The sequence below is a fragment of the Labrus mixtus genome, chromosome 17, assembly GCF_963584025.1.
Source record: "Labrus mixtus chromosome 17, fLabMix1.1, whole genome shotgun sequence".
Taxonomy (NCBI): domain Eukaryota; kingdom Metazoa; phylum Chordata; class Actinopteri; order Labriformes; family Labridae; genus Labrus; species Labrus mixtus.
Genome location: NC_083628.1, coordinates 23250631 through 23272634, shown reverse-complemented (window position 1 = coordinate 23272634; position 22004 = coordinate 23250631). Strand labels below are relative to the sequence as shown.

Sequence of the window (22004 nt, the reverse complement as noted above, 5' to 3'; positions counted from 1 at the left end):
AGTTGTGTGGCTTTGACCGAGTTCCCCACAGACTGTGTTTTTTTAAAATGTCTGTTGAATGTGCTAATCTAAACTCTCAGGGTGCTGTTTTCCAGAATGGCTTTTATCTGTTTTTGCAAATGAACTCATTGATAAACGGTTTGGGAAATTTGAGGGGAAAAAAACGAGATCAAGTGTCTTACTGGGGCGGACACCAAGTGCTGCAACAAACGCTCAATAGCATCTTGACGTTGATTCTACAAGTCTCTTAACTCAGCTGAGAGGATGAAACAGCATCCTTCAGAAACAAATTCTCCTCGTAATACTTTTATCTGAGTGATGTAGAGGGCTGTAACACATGAATACCTATGTCACATAGGTATTCATGTGTTCAAAGTGGTATTGAGGTTTTCCTTTTTAATGATCACCTGTCTGTGCATCATGATACTGGATGTTTTTATTTATTTATAAATGATTGGAATAATGTTGGTTGAAGGGTACTGTTTCTACTGTATATCAACAATCAAATCTCCGCACACTAAAAGAAATAGTGGCTTGGCACAATTCATTTTTTGTTTCATTGTTAAATAGTTTGTGCTGGAGGCAGGAGGGAGTTTCACTCGCTTGATTTATGTAACCACTTATTATGCCTTGAGTTAGTGTGTGCAGCAACGAAAACAAGGCAGGAGAAAGTAAACTGTGTCATCAGAGAAGACATGTAAAAAAAACGCAGATGATGCGTGATCCTTCTGACTCAGCCCCCGCATTTGAGACCACATGTATCCGCAGATCGATGGAGAATTTATCGTCATGGTGATAAACGTACTAGAACTAAAGTAGTCGAGTAGTTGCAATGGAGAACCGTTGTTCAAATGTTAAGACAATTCTGTTGTTATAAATATTTTTAAGCAAGTATTTTGGCAGACTTTCACGCAGGAAGCAGTCGCAGAGTGTTGATATGTCATTGTGGGTGATTTGTGCTTCTACCTTTCTCCTCCCATTCTCGCTGTCTGCATTTATCATGCAGGTATCAGCTGGTGGTTGCTAGTGACAACAATTAGAAACTTAACATAAGTCACATTATCCTCCTGCCTGCTGTAATCTGTAGCTGTAAACTAAGCCAAACAAGCAACATTTAACAGCTCTGTTTGGTTAAAAATCTGATCCAAGGGACAAATCTGTGATCCGATTCCAAACAGTGAGATTTGTGATCTTTAGCTCCCCATCAAGCAGAGGGTGTGTACAAGAGTTTTGTTCATGTCAAAGATGGACTGCCTCATTAAGAAAAAAATGTGTTGTGAAAAACTTTGAAACATTGACTTCAACAAATTAAACCTTCAATAAAGTATGTGAAGTTACTTTTCCATTTCAGTTTGTTACTTTTAATTGGAAAATTGGTTTAAAATTCTTTAAAATCACTGCAAAATAATACAATTTGATTGTCATTACAAAAACAAGAATAATTATCCCCCTGTCCCATTAGGATGTGCTCACTCTTTGCCTCTAATGAACCCTCAAGCAAAGCATTCATCTGGGGCTGTATTCACAAAGCTTCATACATACAAAGAGGTGCTTCATAGTGACAAAATTCTTAGATACAAGAATTTCCCCGTAAAGTAAGGACTTCATCCCGGTAAAGATAGAAGTTATTCACAATGCATCTTAGCCTTTAAGAATGCTCATATGGTAGGAAACTGTTCGGAGCAGTGAGGAGGACTTTTAACTGGATTGAGAGTTTCTTAAGCAGAGGACAAAATAGAAAAAATGTTCTTCAAACACTGACTGAAGAATATTCTTATTGAATGATAGTATGGCTAAACAGACTAAAAATATCTATGCAGACATTTTAATCCATCTTGAACTTTCTACAGTAAAACTTGAAGCTGCACAGTGAGTCCCTCATAATGTGGTTACCTCCACAGGTGCATCTAATCACCTATTAAAGGCCCTTTACATGCTGATGTACCAATCAGCATGTAAAGAGACGACTGTGGGGAGTGGGCATGTGATTTTAAACATTTTGTAGGTTATATACCTTAAAGTACGGCTTACAATTTATTCAACCGAGATGTTAATTTCATAGTGTTCATATTTACACAATGTGTGACTAGATTCTATGATTGGGCCCAATTGATTTCACAGTCCTTTTATGTCTATTATCAGTCAGAGAGCACTTTTTTTCTCAAGATTTTGAATCAACCAATCACAGTTTCTGAAAAATGCCATGGCTAGAAACGGGGCCAACCACACCTCCTCAATAAGAGAAAAGTTTCTGTCCCTTCATCACTCAGAGTTTCTCTGAGAATGTTTCCTGAATCACTCCTAAGCTAGGACTCCTTGCTAAAAAAAAATGTTAAGCTCAGTTTGGAGCTCTCTGAGAGGATTCTTTGCATTGTTGTGACTGTCATCGGCACCATTGAGCTTTATTGTGTGGTACTACTGTAGGTACTGCTGGGAGAACAGCAGTCAACTTGAGTGATTCAAAACAAGGACAATCCCTTCAAGCGGACCCGATCTTAAGTCAATTACCAAACATGATTGTAGATTTTGCTTTGTTGAACAATGAGAAAGCCCGGGGAGAAAACTGAGGCTTTCATCCTTTTTGAAGGGTGCTGATGATTTAAAAAATTCACAGTATTGTAAGTTGCAGTAGAAAGAAGGTAATGACCTCTGTTGGGAAATTACTCTAACAAAAAAATGTTGAACTAAAGCAGAACAGAATGAGTGGAGCAGAATATTCTATTTATCTTCCTTATATAATGACATTTCATAAACAACTCTTTTGTTGAACTCAAAGATGATTGATGATATCTAAAAACTTCATCGTCCCCAGCTTAATGCAGTCACTTCATGATGACTGAGATCCTTTCGTCCCTTGTGTGGCTAGTGAGTCATCCCTGGATGATGAATGCTTAGCAAAGCACACACACACATACACACATACAGGATGTGTTGAAACCATCAGCACAGTGAAATGCTTTGATATCGACAGATCGACAGAATGAAGTAGGGATCAACAAAAAATGTCAAGAGCTTGACAGTGAACGGACAAAAAGGAAAAGAGACTTTGAAATCTCTGAACGACGGTAAAGGTGTTTTTCTGTCTTTGTGTCTTTTTACTGAGACTTGTCTCATTTAAGAGACCTATTTTCTTCAAGTGATGCTTACCAAAGAGACTAGGCCACGTACCCTTCAAAAAGAGCTAACCTGTTAACCTTTTGTTATTTTAAAAAAAGGAGAACTAGATTGATCAGACAAAAGTGCTCCTTTTTTTTTGTCACATACGCTTTTTGTCGCCTTGTGATGCGAGTCAATAAGTTAAAGGACACACTAGGTGAGATGAGCCAAAGGCGGGTGCTGTCAGAACAGCACGGTGTCTGGTTCTGGCTCAGCAGAGCAGCTGCTTTGATGCCCCGGGAGCAAAGAGAGCTGAGTGTAATTTTTCAGTGCCTTAGTGGTGCATTGCATGCTGGGAAGGCTGCAGCACTGAGAAGGTTTCAGAAGATTCAATGAAGAAAGCAAGCCTGTGGGTAAAAAAAAAAAGAAAGTTGTGAAATGATCTTAGTTTGCTGGTATTTTACCACAGATTGTATTTCACTGAATGTCTGCACCCTGTTGGTTTCATCATCTCCTCCCTGAACTCCCAGAGACAGGAAACACTCACAGGTTAAGGGTTAGACATTAAACTTTGGTGTCTGAGTTGAAATGCAGGTTTGCTTGCAAATTAATTCAGAGAAGGAACTTAATGAAAGCAGGTTAGACCTTTCACTTATTTTTACCCTGTAAACAAAGCAACCTTTTTTTACCCTGATCAGGTTCAATTTTCTAAGTGCTCCATAATGGACTGTTAAATGCTGCTCTTTATCACACATGCCACACTGCATTTGCATTTAAGTCATGTCCTTGTAAAAAACAATCAAATTCATACCTATTGTTTTACATGTGTACCAGTTACCAGCAGACAAATCAGAGATTTATATTTAGGATGCTGTTTCCCAATTTAAAAACCTTACCATGCACTTGAACCCCAAGAATTTACTAACATATAGGAAATTATTTCTGATTGTACTCTTTGAAGATAGAGACAAAGTTTGCAATGCCTAACCTTACTGCTAATTTCCACATAGTCCATGCGCACCGCAGTCTGGCAGCACCACGTACTGTACTACGACGCCATACATTGCCACTCTAGTCCTGTTTCCACAGCAAGAGCAGTGGTGTGGAGCGTCCCAGCAGCCCCACTACGCTCTGCTTTGTTCCTAATACGCTTTCAAGTCTGTACCTCCGAGAGAGCCTGATGCACACATGCGTCAAGCTGAACAGAAGAGATCGACCAAGAAAGGAAGTCAGACAAGGAAATGCACAATATCCCGATTGTATTTTCAATCACTCTATCAACATAACATCAAAACAGGAAACATTGAATTAACAGCAAATCACCCTCAGAAAGACAAAGCAGCATGTTGTTTGCTCGTTTTTTTTCTCTTGATTTCTTGCCTGATCTTGTAGTTTTCCTGTGATGTGTAGAGCTGCTCATGGCTTGGCTCATCCCCCAGTGGTGGGGCAGGGCATGCGCCATATGAAGGAGCGAAACCGTGATGCTGACGGAACACAGCGTGCGCGGACTATGTGGACATTGGCAGTTGGTCATTGGCCTCACATAACCCGATCAGTTGCCAAAAAGACTGCACAACTTTATTCATACTGTAAGCCCTTGGTGCCATAACTTGTATAATATTTGTCGACATTAAAACTAAGTTATGTTAACCTAATTAGAGAGCTAGTGTGTTGGACAAAACTGTGTTTTATTGAGGTCATCTCTTAAAGCTTAGATTCTAAAGATAACTGTAAATTAACAACATTGACTCAGTCATTCATTTTAAAGAATAGCTTGATGATTCTGTGCATTTACTTTGACATGCGTTTTACATTGATGTCATTTATTCATTCATCAGAAGAATGATTTTCCCTTTCTTTAAATTCCTCAGGAGTTGTGGAAACATAAAAAGTCAGGAGCTGATACTGCCATGCCCTCGGCAAAAGAGGAAGAGAACATCTCACACAGGATCTGACAGGTAAATGACAATGAAGAATGGAAGTCACTGATTGGCTGTTTGCTAACAAATAGACAACATCAGTCAGTCATGCATGCTGACGCTGAAACCACTTCCTGAGTGGTAACTTGTTCTTCCCCAGTACACAACTAGAAGGCATATTGAAAAAGTTCAACCAACCTGTTAGAAGGTTTTAGTCTCTAAAAAGTCATTTATTTCAATTTCCCTTTTTAGGTTGATAGATGTAGAGGCTACTTAGTAAATTAACCTGAAAAGAATCCCTTTATAAGAGGTCACCAGTAAAGTCATGACTTTGCTCTTGCCTGCCATCAGCCATAAAACTCTAGTGTCCACCTTCACTAGACCTTCACCATATCAATAACAATGCCATATCTCTGTGCTGGGTCCATTTTTACATCCTTAAAAAATAAATCTTTCTTACTTATATCTTGTCCATGAAGGTGCATGACATGCACATTGATTCAATTATCTGTTTTTTGTAGTCCGCTTTATTATGATACCATTAGAACAAAGTGTAATTGCTCACCTAGTGTAATACTAATACCTATTGTATCATTTGTTTTAACTTCAGTGTTGTACTTTATCACTAAAGAGTTCCTATCAGACAAATCTATCCAGTTTCTTCACATATTAGTTGTGAGAAATGAATAATCCTCACCATCACGGTCTCCAGGTGAGCACAAATCAGCAGCATCCCACTCGTAATTTTCATCGACTGAGGCCTTTCTCCTGGAGAGGTCACAACACAGAACTTTATTTCAAAAAGAGTTTGAATGTTTAACACTGACATACGTACACTCATTGGTGACAAGAATTATGAAAACTCTTGGGATAAACTATCCATCATGTCCAAAACAGACTTCTTATTTTTGCTACTTATTTGTTCTGAACTGTTTTCATGTGTCCATCAGATTCAAACTGAACATTTTATTGCAGTTTTATTTGCTAACAGTAATAGGTTTGATATTACTTTGTGAACAGTATTTCATTATTACCTACCAAAATAGATTATCTGTGAATTTCTCATATCTGAACAACATCTGTTGCTGCAATATTTGCTGAGCTATAAAAAAAAAAGAAACATTGCTTCTGATATTGTGCTGATATTGCTCACACTGTATTTCTTATCTTAGCAAGAGGAGTAAACAAATGTTAGAAGTGATGCTCTTCAATACAGTTTTAAGTAAGTCACTGGTAAGACACGTCTTTGAATCAAAATTGCTGTAATACCTTTGGCTTGGTTCCATTTGGAGACTGTGTTTGTCATCTGTGCTCTCCTGCATTTCCTCTACAGTCTCAGGTGAGCTGGTGAGGGTTGGGGAAAGTTGACACACAGAAAGACGTCCGTTAGCTGGCTCCATACTTCCCCGGCCACTGCTGGCATAACTGCTGTAGCTGCTCCCTGACTCTCGCACTCCATCGTAGCCTCCTGCTTCTATTTCTAGAGGCTCTTGATCTTTTTTGTCTAATGGATAGTATGTGTAAGCTTTCTTCATGGCCTCCAAGGAACCTTCAGCCTCTTTCATGGACTCCTGGTAGGGGACTGTCCATTTGGCTTCTTTACAGATGGACGCCTCTCTTGTTGGCTCATAGTGACAAGGCACGTCGAGATTTAAACTAGGCCTTGGAGACATAGCATCCACATTGGGAGGTAAACGGGAAGCAGCTTGGGCAGCAGAAGGAGTACTTGCAGGAGATTTGAAGATCTTCCTCGACGGCGAGCTCAAGGGCTCCAAAAACAGAGATTGTGGACGAGAGGAAGAAGCAACAGAGCAGTTCTCTTGGCTGAGTGAATCTATCCACGCGGCAGGAGTCAGGAAATTGCTTTCTTTCCTTCTTCTTGAGTCAAGGCTTTGACTTCGTCGCTTGGAGTCCCACATTTTAGAACTTGGGGTTTCAGCTTTAGTGCTGGCAGGAAGTTGCACAGAAGCTGGGTCAGTGATAACATCAGCCACGGGAGCAGAACCACGGCAGTTAAAGCTTGAACTCCTGCTCATGTCTCTGAATCGGCCTCTGGGAGTCAGTGAGTGCCCTTGTTGCACATGGGAGGCGATTCTTTGGTGAAGCATGGGCTCTGTAGGTTGCATCACACACACATCCATCTCGGGGTCATCCACACTCATCTCAATGCACATGTATTCATGAGTGGGCTCAGGGACCACTACCTCCAATTCTAAAGAGTCTGTCACTGCATTTGGAGCCAAATTTAATCTTTCCGTGTAATTATTGCTATGGAAAGACAACGTTGAAAGGCTGCCACGACTAAGATTGTTCTGTGTCCGTGCCTCGGAGCATGATTCATATGTTTGCATTTCTGAGAGTGTCGATTGTGGTGAATTATCATAACCCTCTGGTGCTGCCTGTATCCTTTCATGTCCCTGGTGCTTTGAGGACAGATGTGGGAGTGTTAATCGGTCTTTGGGAAGGCTGCCTCTCTCGTCAGATCGGAGGTAGGACTGCCGGGTGAACGATGGGGCAGGATGATGGTTATAGGACTGAAAACAAGATGATCTTGTAGGTAACGTCTCATTGAAATGGGTTGGGATAGGGATCTGAGAGGAAGGAGAATCAAGAGTACGGGCATCCCAATACACAGACGATGAAGAGAAAGGGCTCTGTGACCAAGCAAAGCTCTCCTTGCTGCCTTGGGGCAATCTGTGAGGCAATGTGCTGCTCTTATATTGCCACATATGATCATAAGTGTCAGCCTCTCTCCCTTCCAAGTCTAATTGCTCCCTATTGAGTTCTCTCACAGAGCTTCTTTCCATCGTGTACTTCTGGAGCTCCATCTCCAGCTCCTCCCTCTCCTGAGCCAGTTTCAGGCAGTGGCTCAAGTTTCCTCTCTCCCGCTCGTGCTCCATTTGGAGAACGAGAGTGCTGGCTGTGGTAGATGGCTGACCTAGGCTGGATCGGATATGTGGGAGCACAGGAAATGTTGGAGCAAATTTTCTGTCTTGATAAGAGACAGTAGCCAAGCTACTGTTTGAGCACATGCTGCGGAGGTCAGGAACGCCATCGTAGCTTGACTTCTGATCATAGATATAAGGGCTATAATTGGGCAAGGGCTGGGACATGCCACAAATTTGTTTTCTTGAATCAACCACTGCTGGTGTGCTCGGCGGGAGATCAACAGAGAGTACAAAAGGTGGCTCTTTGCTGTCCCTCTCAGAGTGCAGTGACACAGATCTTCGGACTCTTGCTGGTTGGCCATGCCTTACGTTTTTCTTGCTCTGAATAGTCATTGTATCATACTGTGGCAGCACGAAGCGCCCATCTGGACCTCGTGAGATCAACTCCACTGAAGGAGAAATTGGAGAAGAATGTGTCCTCATAAGGCGACCTCTGCTGTAGTTTGAGAGAGGATGCTTCCGCTGTTGAGGATTCTCAGTGCCGAAGGAGGAACAGTCTGTCTGCGAGGAGGAGGTGGTGGTGGTAGAGGAAGTGGTGGGATAGAGGTTGCCGGCTGGAAGTAGGCTTTTCTTCAACATACTGTCTGGACTGCCGGTGCCTGAAGTCTTACTGTGTCAGAGAGAGAGAGAGAGAGAGAAGGAAAGAGGGGGAGTGAGGGGTGAAGAACAAAATTGTAAGAAAAAACGGAGGTGTAAGAGGGAGTGAAAATAAGACCGAGAAAATAAGATTGAGTAAGAGTGAAAGTGGGGGCGGGAGAGATGCAGACAGAAAGAGACCAAAAACAGCAGAAGCAGCAATAGAATAAGATGAGACAGAGAATGAGGATATGTAAGAGAAAATGACTCCGGTGTTGGCATTTTCAATGTATATCAGTGTGTAAGGGGAAGCAGAGGGAAAGGTCAATGAGGGGGTATTAAAATAAAATGATGAAGGGGTACTTACATTGATGGGGAGCGTTTATGGATGGCAGGATGGGGCTCTGAATGGGAGGGAGAGGGGTAAAATGGTATCTGACTCATTAGGATACAACCACTGACCAAGGAGTAAAAACATAATCAACCCTAATAAGAGCCCATTAAAGGGCCCGAGGCACCCAAGCTTGTCCAAAAAGTTAATTACACTTACATTTATCAGCCACTAATGAGAAATTACCCTAATTAGCAAGTAATGTAAATGACATCAATAACTTTTACAACTGAATGGACGAGCGGGGGTACAAGAGGAGCGCCAAATCCATGCAGTGGGGTATGATTTATATAATGGACTGAAAGTGCCTTCAATATTTTATTGAATAAATGATGATATTCATGATGCAGTTCATCAAAGTGAGTGTCTGCTGAGTCTCTCGAGTGAGGGGCGTTTTACCATCCTTCTTTCTGCGCCGCTGGTCCCTCTTGTAGCTGATGATATAGGCGGACCCCAGCAGCAAGACCAGTGCCAAGCACATGAAGCCGACCCCGCCCAGCACACCGGCTAATAAAGGCTCTGGGACGAACTCCAGAAGTCGAGATGTGGCAGGGTAAATCTCCATCCCTGTCAAATATTATAAACAAGTGGTGATATTTATGTATTTTTTTAAAATAAAGACAAGGTAAGCGCAACCAAACTGTTAGCATAACCATCATCTTAATTTCAAACCATAGATTTTAAATTTAATTTTGATTTGAGAAAAACACAAGATACTTGTGACCAAATGAAAGGGTTAGTGCTGAGTCAGGAAACCCCTCATCCAAAGTCATGGCTACAGTTGCCACCCCAACAGATTGCAGAAACAATACCACATTGCCTCTCATGGCCCCCACAACCCAACTGTTGCGCCCATGGGTAGCAAGAGCCAGGCAAGCACCAGGGTTATCAAGTTAGGAACTCCAGTTAGCCAACCCCCCCCCCCCCCCCCCTCCCCCCCCCACATTCTAGATCTTACCACTCATCGTACCCACCCTCTGAACATATTTGTGCTTTGTTAAAACTGAGGGAGGGGGTGGGGCAACTCTTTCTGGTGCCAACATTACACATAAAAAGAATGGGTGAAAGAAGACAAAATACTAAAGCAGAAAAGAGATTTTAGAAAAAGCACAGGAGATGTAGATTCAAGGTGAGGAGCCCTGAAATTAAAATAAAGAGGAAAAAAAACCTTCTTCTATAATAATAAAATAAATTAAAAGATATCATGATTTATGTGATCATACTGACTGACCTACAGTTAATTCACATTTCAAGACACTTAAAATAATGCAACTCGTTTACACCAATTGCAAAGAAACTCATAAATTTGTCAAATAAGATTGCTTGAGATTTTACCTTAACAGCTTTAAGTGGATCTAATTTGCAATCAGCGTCCCCGATGATCATTTTCAGCGAATCATAAACTTGATTGTTTTACATAATTTACTCGGAACGTTACATTTGATTTTATCAGCAGAGCTATGTAAAACAATATACAATCCTCGGGTGATGCCATTTAGGCTTGTAAAGCCATCTGTTTGATGAATCTGTACCATATCTGATGAAAAATTCATGTCCCATTCACATAAGAATCAGAAAATACCAGTATAAATGATATCTATAAGTCTTGTGAGGAGTTATTAGTGAAGCTATTTCTATCACTCAGGCTTCTAATGGACAGTGTTCCCCGGGGCCCTGCTCTAATTTTGGTCTGACGCTGGGAACAGAAGGAAGGGGAGAAAGGAAAAAAAGAGAACCAAGAGTTAGAAAAAAAGGCGCCTGATAGAGGAGGATGGGTTGTAAGAGAGGGTGGGGCGAGAATGCAAAGGGGGGCAAGGTTGCTCTTGAAACACCTACCCACTGTGGAGACATTGACTGATGGACTGGGCTCGCTCAGCAAGTCCCCACGACGAGATAGCAGCCGCAGCTCGTACACACAGTCCTGGGACAAGCATCGGCACGCACACAAACACACACACACGCACGCACACACACACACACATACACATACAGTGGGGAGGACAGAGGATAAAACCACACTTTGTCAACACGGGACTGTGCCTGCAATGCTAATGAAGATGATTTGAATTTGTCTGGGCCTATACAGGACAGCATACGAAAGATGGGGGAAGAAAAGGCAGCGCTCACAGATTGAAAGAAGACAGAAAAGCCATGTCGGCCGTATACTGAGCATAATTGAGAATCTACAAAAGTAAAATCACTGAGATGTAGCCTAGATAAAAATCTCCAAGGCATTCAACAAGCGGTGTGAACTGATTAGTCTCAGAGGGAGCAGTGTGACTGGCTTGTTACCTTGTGCAGACCCGGAACGACTACCGCACTACTGTTGGCACTGATGTCCTCATCCAGATTAAACCACTCCCCTTGTTCGGTGCGGGACTGAAGAACAAAGCCTGTGATGGGAGGATGCTGTGCTTCGGGAAGGGACCATTGCAGAATAACACCTGCTGAGCCCTGATCAGCCAACAGCGACGCAGGGGGCTTTAGTTTACTTCTCCTCAGCGGAGGATCTGTTGCAGGGGGAATAGGAAAGACCTTCAGTTGAGCAGCCAGACACACTCTGGCGGAAAAATTAAATTACAGCGCAGGAAATTGCTACTGCCACAGATGTTCAACCTTGAGAGTGTGAGGGGAAAGTTTGGAGTTTGTGAGTAATTCTGCAGACCACATAAGAACACAGTTTCTGTCAAGCTTTTCAGGTTTGATCAAACATCATACATATATATATACTTATACATCGTATAAGTATATATATCTTAACACCAGCGTGGTGTTAAGATATATATACTATATATACAGAGTCTAATAATTCATATTATTTTAGTCCCTTTTTTCTGTGATTTTGTGATGATGCAGGTGCATCCTACTCACTTTTCTACACCCTGATGTTCAGGAGCTTCTTCTAAATGCAATTTCAAACAAAATTGTTATGCTTGAAGTAATGATGATGGCTAATTATGCATGAGCTTAATTAAGAGATTCAGACGACTAAAATTGACAGGACCAGTCAGATGTTTCCTATCTCTCTGTCTCCGACTCTATCCTTCTAAATGCTTTTAAAACTTTGCATTCAGCTGCAGGTTGCATATTCAAAGATATTTCTGTGATCTCTCAGCTGTATCAAGGATGCCTTATCTCTGCCAGAAACGTTAATCTGTTTCCAGGGGCAACATCAACATTTAATTCACAACTTTTCCTCAGACTGAGTCATCCACTGACTTAGCCTGCCATGAGCTAGGGACAACTACTTGAGATAAGTACATGTACTGTACATCCTGTTAAGAAGAAGAGAAAAGCAGCCGCACATTCTGTAAAAACACAGATTCTGAAGTTGATTTTACCCTGTGCAAATATTTGAAATTCCTGTTGCCTGTCTGAGGTCACGAAATACATGTTAAGATGCAAGTCGATGCCTTTTAAAATGTAAAACCAGAGAACGTTTCAACAGTCACACAAGCTGCTCTGTCAGGCTGTAATTTGTAGGATACACACTGAGGTAAATACTTATATGCTATAATGCTAACATGCTGACCTTTAGCAGTCATAATTAGCCATCGTGATAGCATTAGGGGATGTATTTTATTTCTTCAATAAATTAATACATAGTTTTGAATATTGGTGGAACCTCGAGTAGTAACCGAACCTAATAAAGAAAAACACTCAATATCTCTAAATAGGCTAACTTAGCATTTATTGACTGAAGAAATTATCTAATTACCCAACATTAATAATGATTGTTTCTTGCAAGTTGCTTAGCCTGTAAACCTGTTAATGGCAATTTCAATTATGTGTTAGCATCAAATTAACAAATTCTATGTACATTTCCTTCCTTCAGTGGCGATGCCATCCATAAAGCTGCAGCTGAAGCTAAAAGGTTCATTTCTGTGTAGAATTGTATGTGACCAAATAACAAAGTAACATAATTTTTAAGCAATGATGAGAACCCTGAACTGAGGAAAAACAGACAATAATACTAGTTGTGTTAAAACAATCTTTTAGACAGCAGCATACAGCTAACAAACTGACGCCAAGTTTCTTTTGGCCTTTAGGAATGTTGCTCATATCAACTGTAGCTAAGTTTAATTACATTTTTAAACACTCGATATGATCTAAAGCTTTCAGCGTTTCCCTTTTCAAAATGTGATGGACAGCACCGGCTTGGAAACCAAGCCTCCCAGCTGAATGTTTTGTCTGCTGTTCATTGATGAAAACAAAAGACTAAGGAGAAAAGCAACACTTGCAAAAAGATTTGTTAGACTTGGAACTTCATCTTGAGTATTTTAGACTCCCTGCACTGGTTTTCTATTATTTTCATAATTTGTGTACATTTCTCTTAACCTGTAAGCCTGTACACGACAAGGTGCCATAGTACATCAGTTCACTTTTAACTTTAACTGTCCAATAGAGCCTTTCAGATCTGTCTGGTTGGGCCTGCTTCAATCTCTGACCCATCACCTATAATCTCATGATGATATACTGTAGCCTCTAGAAGCGATGGACAGTTTTTCAGGGCTTCCAATGTAGCCAGCAGTCAGGGATACGATTTACTTTTCTATGCATTGCCATTTTTTAAAGGTGACTATCAACCTGAAAGAAAGAATGGCTTAGAGTTAAGTGATGAACTGTAAGAGTGGGTTATTAGCTTTACTTACAGATGTCTATTTAGATAGATGAATAAAAGCTTTAAATCACTCAGAAGCCAGCGGATGAAATCAGTTTTTACAGATTCTGGACATTTATACATAGACTCTATAAAAAGAGAAAAAGCTCTGCCGGCTGTTCCATAATTCAGGTTAATGTCTAAGTGTGATCAAGCTTGCTGTCACAACTTTGAATAGTCCTCCACCAAGGAGGAGATCTGCTGAATTCTTTTTTTTCTAAAACATTTATACATACATGTCTTTTATTCTACCAAATACCCTGCTCTGTTTGTGCAGAGAGAGTGGGGAAGAGATGCGAGAAAGGAACCACAGGTCGGATTTGAACCCGGCTGCTAGCTTGGAGGACTATAGCCTCCGTACATGGGGTGCCACCTAATCACTAGGCTAGGCCATCGCACCCCAAGTAATTATTCTACTACTACTTATTCTACTTTTTATGATACATTTGAAATGTCATTGATAAAGTATTTTGAGTACTTTGTTTTCATGTGCTCCTAGCTTTAAAAGGGCTGTGCATCGTCACAATCATTTTCATTGAATCTGCATTGACATAAAAAAAAAAAAGAACGGATGGCCAGAAAGCAACAGATATAGAAGATGCTGTGTATAGTACTGACCCAATGTTTGCGCAGTGACAATATCACTAAAAGGCCCAGAGCCCATTTTGTTTTGAGACAGGATGCTGAACTGGTAGTCGGTGGCAGGAGACAGGCCTGTCACCTGCAGCCCGGTTCCAGAGGAGGGGGGGACGGGCACAGAAAACCATTCTTGCTTCCTGTTATTATCACGTCCTGAAATCTTTTTCACCCTGCAGAGTGAGCGAGAGATGGAAGAAAAAAGAAAAAGAAAAGAAAAAAAAGTAGGTTTCATCAATCATTTATACTCATCATCAGCTGCAGATTTTGTGGCAGAGACAGCTCTGATATATCCCTGCAATTGCAAATGAAGCTTTGCATCTCCAAATATGAGGATTTGCATGTTCTTACCGGGGCTAAGGTTTCTTCACATCCATCTTACACACAGCAAATTCATTGACCTTTGGCATAAAATAAAAAAATCACAGATTCACCACTCAAAACTGCAGAGGCTTTTGAAAATGATTAATGTCAGTCTGAAATGAAGGCATTTCTCCTTGAGGAGGAGGGCATTGACTCGACAGAGTTACCTGTTCTTTTATGAGGAAATGGAAAAGAATATCAAATGACTCTTATTAACCAAGCATTACTAATTATACACACAAGGCTGTTGCGTGTGAACTAGCCTCTTAAGTGCTGCATGAAACAGGTTATATTAATAAAGCACAATAAAGAGCTATACAACAAATGTGTGGGTGTTGTGTGGTCATTAATTTCACAATAATTTGATTATAAAACGTGATAATGAGCGTTCACAGTTGTCAAACACCTGCTTTGATTATTGAAATATCATTCAGTGAAAGCCACAGTATGATTTATCTTTTATCGTTTTAGCCTTCATTAGACAAAATTAAGCCTGCACTTGAGATGTCAAGTCAACCATCACCAGTCATCAGACTCATAATGACGCTGATAAACCCAGGTCATGATACGTCAGGCACTTAGAGCCAGGACTGACAAAACTTGCCGAAGTTGTTTTTGTTCATCGGCAAATCTATTTTAAGACTTTTGATGTGAATGATATTTATTTCTAGGCTGCTCTTTGTTGCAGTGATGACCCAGTTCCCTCTCAGGGATTAAGATAACTCATCTCATCTTCATCTGATGTAGCACTCACGGGTTACAACATGATTACGATGAGCATTAGGAGATCATCTCTTGCCTTCTCGTACATCAAAAACAAAGGAGAAAAAAAAAGTAAGACTGGTTTTCTATCCGATTAGAACATCCCTTTTTTTTAAACACTTTAACTTAAATGAACTAACATGGCCTGCTTTTAAAGACATCATGCCCGTACAGTAACACAAGGACTGTCTACCGCACACATGCTTTTTAAGAGAACACATTCCAAACAGAAATGTTCTGAGTCATGCAGGCTGCAGTTTTTGCATCACTTTCCCCGGTATATCACTCTCTTTTCATAAATACCAAACATATCTAACAGCTCAAGATCTTTATCTGGGATTTGTATGCCAATTCAGAAGCGCTGATTCACCCAAAATAAATGCATGACGCTGTACTTTGTTGATTACCTCCTGTGGTAGCTAGCATGGTCATTGTTTTCCATGCTTTCTTTTCATGGCCACTGTGTTACACAGCTATGCTCTGCACCAGCTTTTTTATTGTAGCTGCCAAGAAGTGATAACACATAAATGAATTCCTCATCCTCGAGATCAATAGAGTAATACCAGTGCTGTCGATGGCTGCCATGGTTACAGCCCAAGAAGAAAGTGGGAGGCTTTACACCCACCAAACTGAAAATGTCTGTGCTGATCCTCCATCAAAGCCTGCCTCCCAGGATATGTTGGCCTGCTTCACCCCCGGAGAGACGGACAGAGCGGTAGCTGCATGGGGACTCGTTCCTGTAGTGGAGGAAGAGGAGAGGAGTTGATGGAAATCGGCCAGCACTTCAACTACCTAAATCTGCAAAGTTTAGAGGCCATCTCAAGATGTACTACATTTATCTTTTGGAGGCGGATTGGAGGCACTGTGTTGGATGTAAAGGAGGTTGAAACATGTATGGAGAAGACAATGTGAAAAACATTGCTGAAAGGAATCCTTCTGTTTGCACTCACCGAGGACAAAAACCTGTGTAGTGGCTTTCACAGAGGCTACACGGTTAGCAGCACTGCACTCCCACCAACCCTGGTGATCCTTAGTGAGAGGCTGCAGAAGAAGAGAACCATTGGGTTCTATGGAGTAGGCAATCTGGCGAGCCAAGTCAACCTAAGAAGAAGAAGGTCAAGACCAGTCAGTCGGAAAAAAACACAGCTTTTTTCTAAGTATAGTTAATATATTGCTAGGATGGACTATGAAACCAAATGACGAACACAGCGCATCTTTTTCTGAGCTAAATTTACTCGCACTCGCAAATTATCCAAGAATAGCTAAAAAAAAACAACAATGTCAAACGGATCAAACTTAAAAAAAGAAGCAACAAACGTAGGGAAATAGAATTGATTCATGCAATAAAATGTTTCAATTCCATTTAATATAATAAGAGTAAATCTGAAAATGTAGCACAGTGTAGATTCAGATCAGTGTCCAGCTCTTGTAAGCATTACAGTCTTTGGACATTGATGTATTTTTGCCTTTTTTTTTTTTTTGGTTCTTTCTACTTCAGTTGATTGGATTTTTTAAATAAAATAATGGATGAGGGTTAAAGAGTACCTTACCTCTGAATTTGAGTTAATAAATTATACAGCACGCACAATCACTTTGTTATATTATTGATTCTGGCAGCTGATTCTGGTCCCAGGTCTGTGTCTGAATATGAATGCATTTTTTTTTAATTGAGGAAGTTGGCTTCTTAGTTTCAAATGTGTTAAAGTTACTCTTTAAAGGGCAGACTTCCTAATCAAATGCTCATTTAGTGTCTCTGAAGCTAAAGCAGAAATAAGTATCGCATAAGAAGCATTATTATTCTCATTAGGTAAAAAGTTCATCAACACATTGATGAGGGCTGATCTAGAAGGGAAAAAATTGTATTCGGAGCATCATTTTACATAATTAAAAGAACTCATTTAAAGTTATAGTGAAACAACACTTAGCGCAGCTTTTATTAAACTTCATGTACTTAATTTCCAAGTTTAATGACATAAGTGGATGTGGTAAAAAATGGCCAAGAGCTTCAATCAAATCCTCCAGTAGAGTGACATCTGACAGGCATACGCTGTCCGTCTGTTCCCTTCCATGGTCAGGTTATGAGGAGGAGCATGAAGTGGAAATGAATAAATCAGACTTCAACCTTGCTTAATTGGAAATCACTAACTTTGCTTGGTTACATATATGTCACTGATTTCTCCGCCTGCAGATGACAACCCTCTATTTAAAGGTCAAGTGCAGTTTTGCATAACTTGTAAGGTTAGCTCATCATCTGGAGTCTGATTTGACTTGACACATTTCAATCCCCAAGTGCGGGGATTTTGTTCACACACAAAAATTCTCTGAAGAAAAATCAAATGTTTGAAAACAGTATTAGAAAATATTTTACCAATACATTCTGTCCCTCAGTGTTTCCTTTAGTAAGAACTTTAATACTAGAGCACACTATTGATTTTCTGATTCATTTCTAACACATTACCACTAAAATGGATAATATATTACTAAAGAGGCATGAGGAGAAAACATCAGAAAAGGTGTCATGTTCAGATAGAGCAGAGCCCCATTTGAACATGGACTCAACCCCTTAAATTGTTCCAGCATTGTCCTGGAGGGTTTCATGTATGCCAAACACATCGGAATGTGTTCAACTTGACTTTATGCAGACTTTTTGTGTCAAGAGAAATCATAGGAAAAGCTTTCTGGCAGACAAGGTGAGTGATTTTTGAATTTAGCAGGTTGTAATAACCTGGAACATTCACCTCAAGGAGACGGGAGGGATGATAAAGTTCATGTTGAGCAGAGTTTCTCTGCTTCAACCTCTTTTCTACCCTCCTCAGTTGTTAGTGTATTGTTATCTACTGATGTCTTTGTGTGTCTTTATACATGTATAGTGATATTACACTAAAAACAGCAAACAGGCAAACCCCTCACCCAAATGAATCAATGACACAAACAGTCTCCCACTGTGCGGGACAAGTATGAAAGGCAGTTTTGCAAAATGTCATGACCTAAATGTGCTGATATTGTCTAGAAAATGTCAAGTGTTCATGTGTGAGATGGGCTCAGGACTGCACTGTGTTATGAGCATATTTCTGCTTGACTTTTCGCCTGTGCATGCTGAAAGGTGCAGTTTGTGTTTTGCATAGAAAACACTACAGGCCCAAGCTGAGGTATACAGAAACAAAGAAAAAGATGAAAGCTCATCATTAATGCATCATAAGGGCTCACTTCTATGCTTTGCAGGGTTATTTACCTTGCTCCAGGTCACTTTTATCGTCGGGTCATCGTTTCCCTGACAAGGGATGAGCAGAGTCCTCCCAGCTTCCTGCTGGTACTGCTTCTCCGGAGTGACGCTGAAAGATGGGGGGTCCTGCAAATTGCCAAAGCAACATAGCTGAATCAAGGAGATTGCAGAATTGCCGACAATGGATTTTAAGACTGGATTACTGCCGCTTTGGACAAGATTATCTTAATAACAAAAGGATTAGCCACACAATTAACTCCCTAACAGCGGAGCCATTGTAGTGCATCTGAGTTGACTTCCATTAACGCCAGAGGGCCACACGTCGCTGTGAAAAGGTCATTAAAATGACGTTTATGGTAAGTTTTTAATTTGCTGTGACAGATATCGTTTTGGGTAATTAAAACACATACACAGTGGGAGGAAAGATAGTTAAACAGAACTAGGGCAGATTGTGTACCAGTTTCTTGGCTTCCAGGTCCTGATGGACCGGCACTTTGCACTTTATGGCGCAAATAATGTACTCATTTGTATATTAAGTTTTAGAATTACTTACTTTTTCCCTCTAAATGAGCCCACACTGACCTGTAAAATGACACTTGTTGGCCCAGAGGATCCCATGCTGCCGTAGCTGTTGTATGGAGTACATGTGTACACGCCTGCTGAATCATCATTTACTGTTGCCATGAACAAAGAGCCCTCTGGTGTCAAGGTCCATCCTGGATACTGAGAAAAAAACACACAACTCTGATGGATATAAAAGAAAAATAAGTAGCATGTGCGCTCGTGAATGATACATGTCATTATTTGCTTAAAAATATAAAGGTAAGAAGTGTGCAGAGAGCTTAGGGAGCTAAAAGGCAAAAATATTTGAAACTATTGCAAAGCCACACATGAGTTCCTCAGCTGGGTTTGAGGGATTTCAGAAATATTTTTTGGTATCTGCCTGCAACAGTCCTGCAGTGGTTAAGTACTGAAATCCCCACTGGGCAGATTATTTCCATACTTCTTGAGAATTGCTTATTATTTATTAATGTTGTCGCAGCTTTTGCATGATGATATCTAATCGTAAGAGGATTTATCTTTTTCCCTCTAATTTAAAAAAAACACTATTTGGGAAATTCCCTTCATGATTTTGTTATGGGAGGGAGGGTTAAAGCCAAACACATTAAGAGAAAAAAGGTTTTCAAATTCCATAAAGCAGGTGCTTTTTCAAGTCTTTTTTTCTATTCATTAAGCCAAAGTGGAAGTCTTGTGCTGCGTTATGATTCATCAAAAGGTTTCCACTCAGTTTTAATGAAGTCAAAATTGCTATTATCCTCCCCCGAATGAGGCTGAGAGACAGTATCACAGTGGGTATAAGAGCTCGTCACATCCAGAGTAAATTTAAAATAATTGGCAGAATAACAGCCTGACTCCGACAACACTATACTCTCACACTACAGGAATGAATCACATTTCCTTCAGTGTCTCTCATCAGGCGACATGTCCATCACCAAAGTGTGGAGGGGGGAGGGGTGGACTCTGCTTGTGACGGGGTCAGGAGGAGGAAGGGCTGGATCTTTTGTGAGCTCTTAGTTTAAAAGAAAAAGAAAATGTAAAAGAGCAAGGGGCAGTCAGGAGATCCTTGGGGATTGCTCCAACGCTTTTAAGATGGAACACATCATCCCTGTCCATTACGATGAATGTGATTGAATGACAGTGCAGTGGAAAAAGTGGTAGCAGGTTTCCATCAGTGGACAAAGCAGATGTCCTTTGTTAAAAGCCTGGAACAATGATTCAATGTCCTGTCAAGTTTTCACATTGTAATAGCATGGAAACCGTTGCTCTGCTGTGTGGACTGCTGTGGGGACTACTGTAGGCTGATTGATAGGACAGTGTTTTGCATGATGGCTGCCTGGAGACTGTCGCTTCATAGATGCTTGTAGTGAGCAGCGTGTGTGACACTTCTCTGCTGATAGAAAGTCAATGGATTCTGTCGCTGCTCCCCTGTGATGTGTGCTGTATCAGAAATCAATTAATAAAGTATTCACAAAGACAGACACATGAGGTCTGGTACACAGGAAAGCTAGAGCAGGATTATGTCAACTGAATGATCTTGACCTTAATGATATTTGTCTTACCAATGACAGGTCAAGTGGCTCTCCATCTTTGGTCCAATCAACACGCAGCAGTGGAGGCTGAGCTGCTGCTGCACAGGTGACCACACCATCCATACCAGTGGGCAGGTAGGTCTTCTGGGGCATTTGAAGGGCCTGGGCGGGGTCTATGCAGAGGGAGGCAAATCAAGTTGTTTATTTTTGTATAATTAAGATGAAACTTACTGTTTCATTACCAGGGGATGCCACATGTACCAGTGCATAGAACCCTTTCCATGATTTATCATTTATGATGCATTTTGTGGAGATCGTGTTAAGTTATAATCATTTTTCTGTGCCCATAACTCTCTACATAAAGTCCATGACTCAGACTTTATTTGGACAGCTCTTTGTATTTACAGCTCACTGAGTGTGTGAGATGGGTTTTACTCGTCTCTAAGCAGCAGCAATATGTTCAAGGAGAAGGTCATCTCTAACTTAGAATGATCCAATCCCTGGACATTTACATGCGAAGCATCACAGAATATGAATTTCTAAAAAATCAAGAACCAATGATAATACCACCTCCAAAATAAATAAATATATATTTAAACCTGTGGCAAATAATAACGTTGATTATACTAATTGTAAGTTAACAATGACTAAAACATCAAAAGTAACAGAGAAGCAGGCGAATATTTCCAGCTATGATAAATTGACAGAGTGTTTTCTCATTTAAAATAAATTATGTCAAGTCCTTGTATAGATATTTTCTAGTCTACTGACTACTCAAAGCGCTTTCACACTGCAGGCCACTCCTACTCATTCACACTCTGATTGCAACCTAGGGTTAATTGTCTTGCTCAAGGACACATCAGACATGTTGCTGCAGGAGCTGGGAATCTAACCCCCGCCCTTCTGGTTGAGAGACGACCGACTCTACCAACTGAGTCACAGCCGCCCAATGTATATGGTCAGGAACATCATTAGGCAGCACAAACCACAAAATTTGTAGTAAACAAATGTCCGGCAATGGCAAAACAATGTTTAAAATCTCCTGAAGTGGGCTTATTCAAAATGTTTGTTGAAAAAAAAAAAGAGAAAACTAAAGTATTTTTGAGTTTAGCCCTGTTTTTTTTTTTTTTTGTTTTACCTGAAAAGTTCTACTAATGCAGACAACCATCACAACCTCAGAAAGGATACAGACTGCATTTAAAATGGCTGGCCACTCTTTCTCTTCACTAATTTTATATTCATAATGTTAAGGTTTATCAAAAAGCCCAAAATATTTTCACTCATCTTCTTTGAAGGAAGCATAGAAAAGTCTTGACTCCTTTTTGTAACGCTATAAAGGT

At 40.5% G+C, this 22004-nt stretch overlaps 1 protein-coding gene across 1 annotated transcript in view; it reads right to left on the bottom strand.

The window, feature by feature from the left end:
- Positions 1-1953: 1953 nt before the first annotated feature.
- Positions 1954-22004, bottom strand: part of igsf9a (immunoglobulin superfamily, member 9a) — a 61627-nt gene continuing 41576 nt past the window's right edge. The window contains exons 9-21 of the mRNA XM_061062017.1: positions 20695-20837; positions 19157-19297; positions 18584-18700; positions 16302-16452; positions 15977-16088; positions 14209-14399; positions 11223-11440; positions 10767-10851; positions 9330-9497; positions 8907-8943; positions 6285-8573; positions 5713-5783; positions 1954-3503 (exon numbers count right to left, since the gene is read on the bottom strand). Of these exons, the coding sequence (XP_060918000.1) occupies positions 3340-3503; positions 5713-5783; positions 6285-8573; positions 8907-8943; positions 9330-9497; positions 10767-10851; positions 11223-11440; positions 14209-14399; positions 15977-16088; positions 16302-16452; positions 18584-18700; positions 19157-19297; positions 20695-20837 (3887 nt within the window). The 3' untranslated portion in view covers positions 1954-3339. The remainder of the gene's footprint in view (positions 3504-5712; positions 5784-6284; positions 8574-8906; positions 8944-9329; positions 9498-10766; positions 10852-11222; positions 11441-14208; positions 14400-15976; positions 16089-16301; positions 16453-18583; positions 18701-19156; positions 19298-20694; positions 20838-22004) is intronic.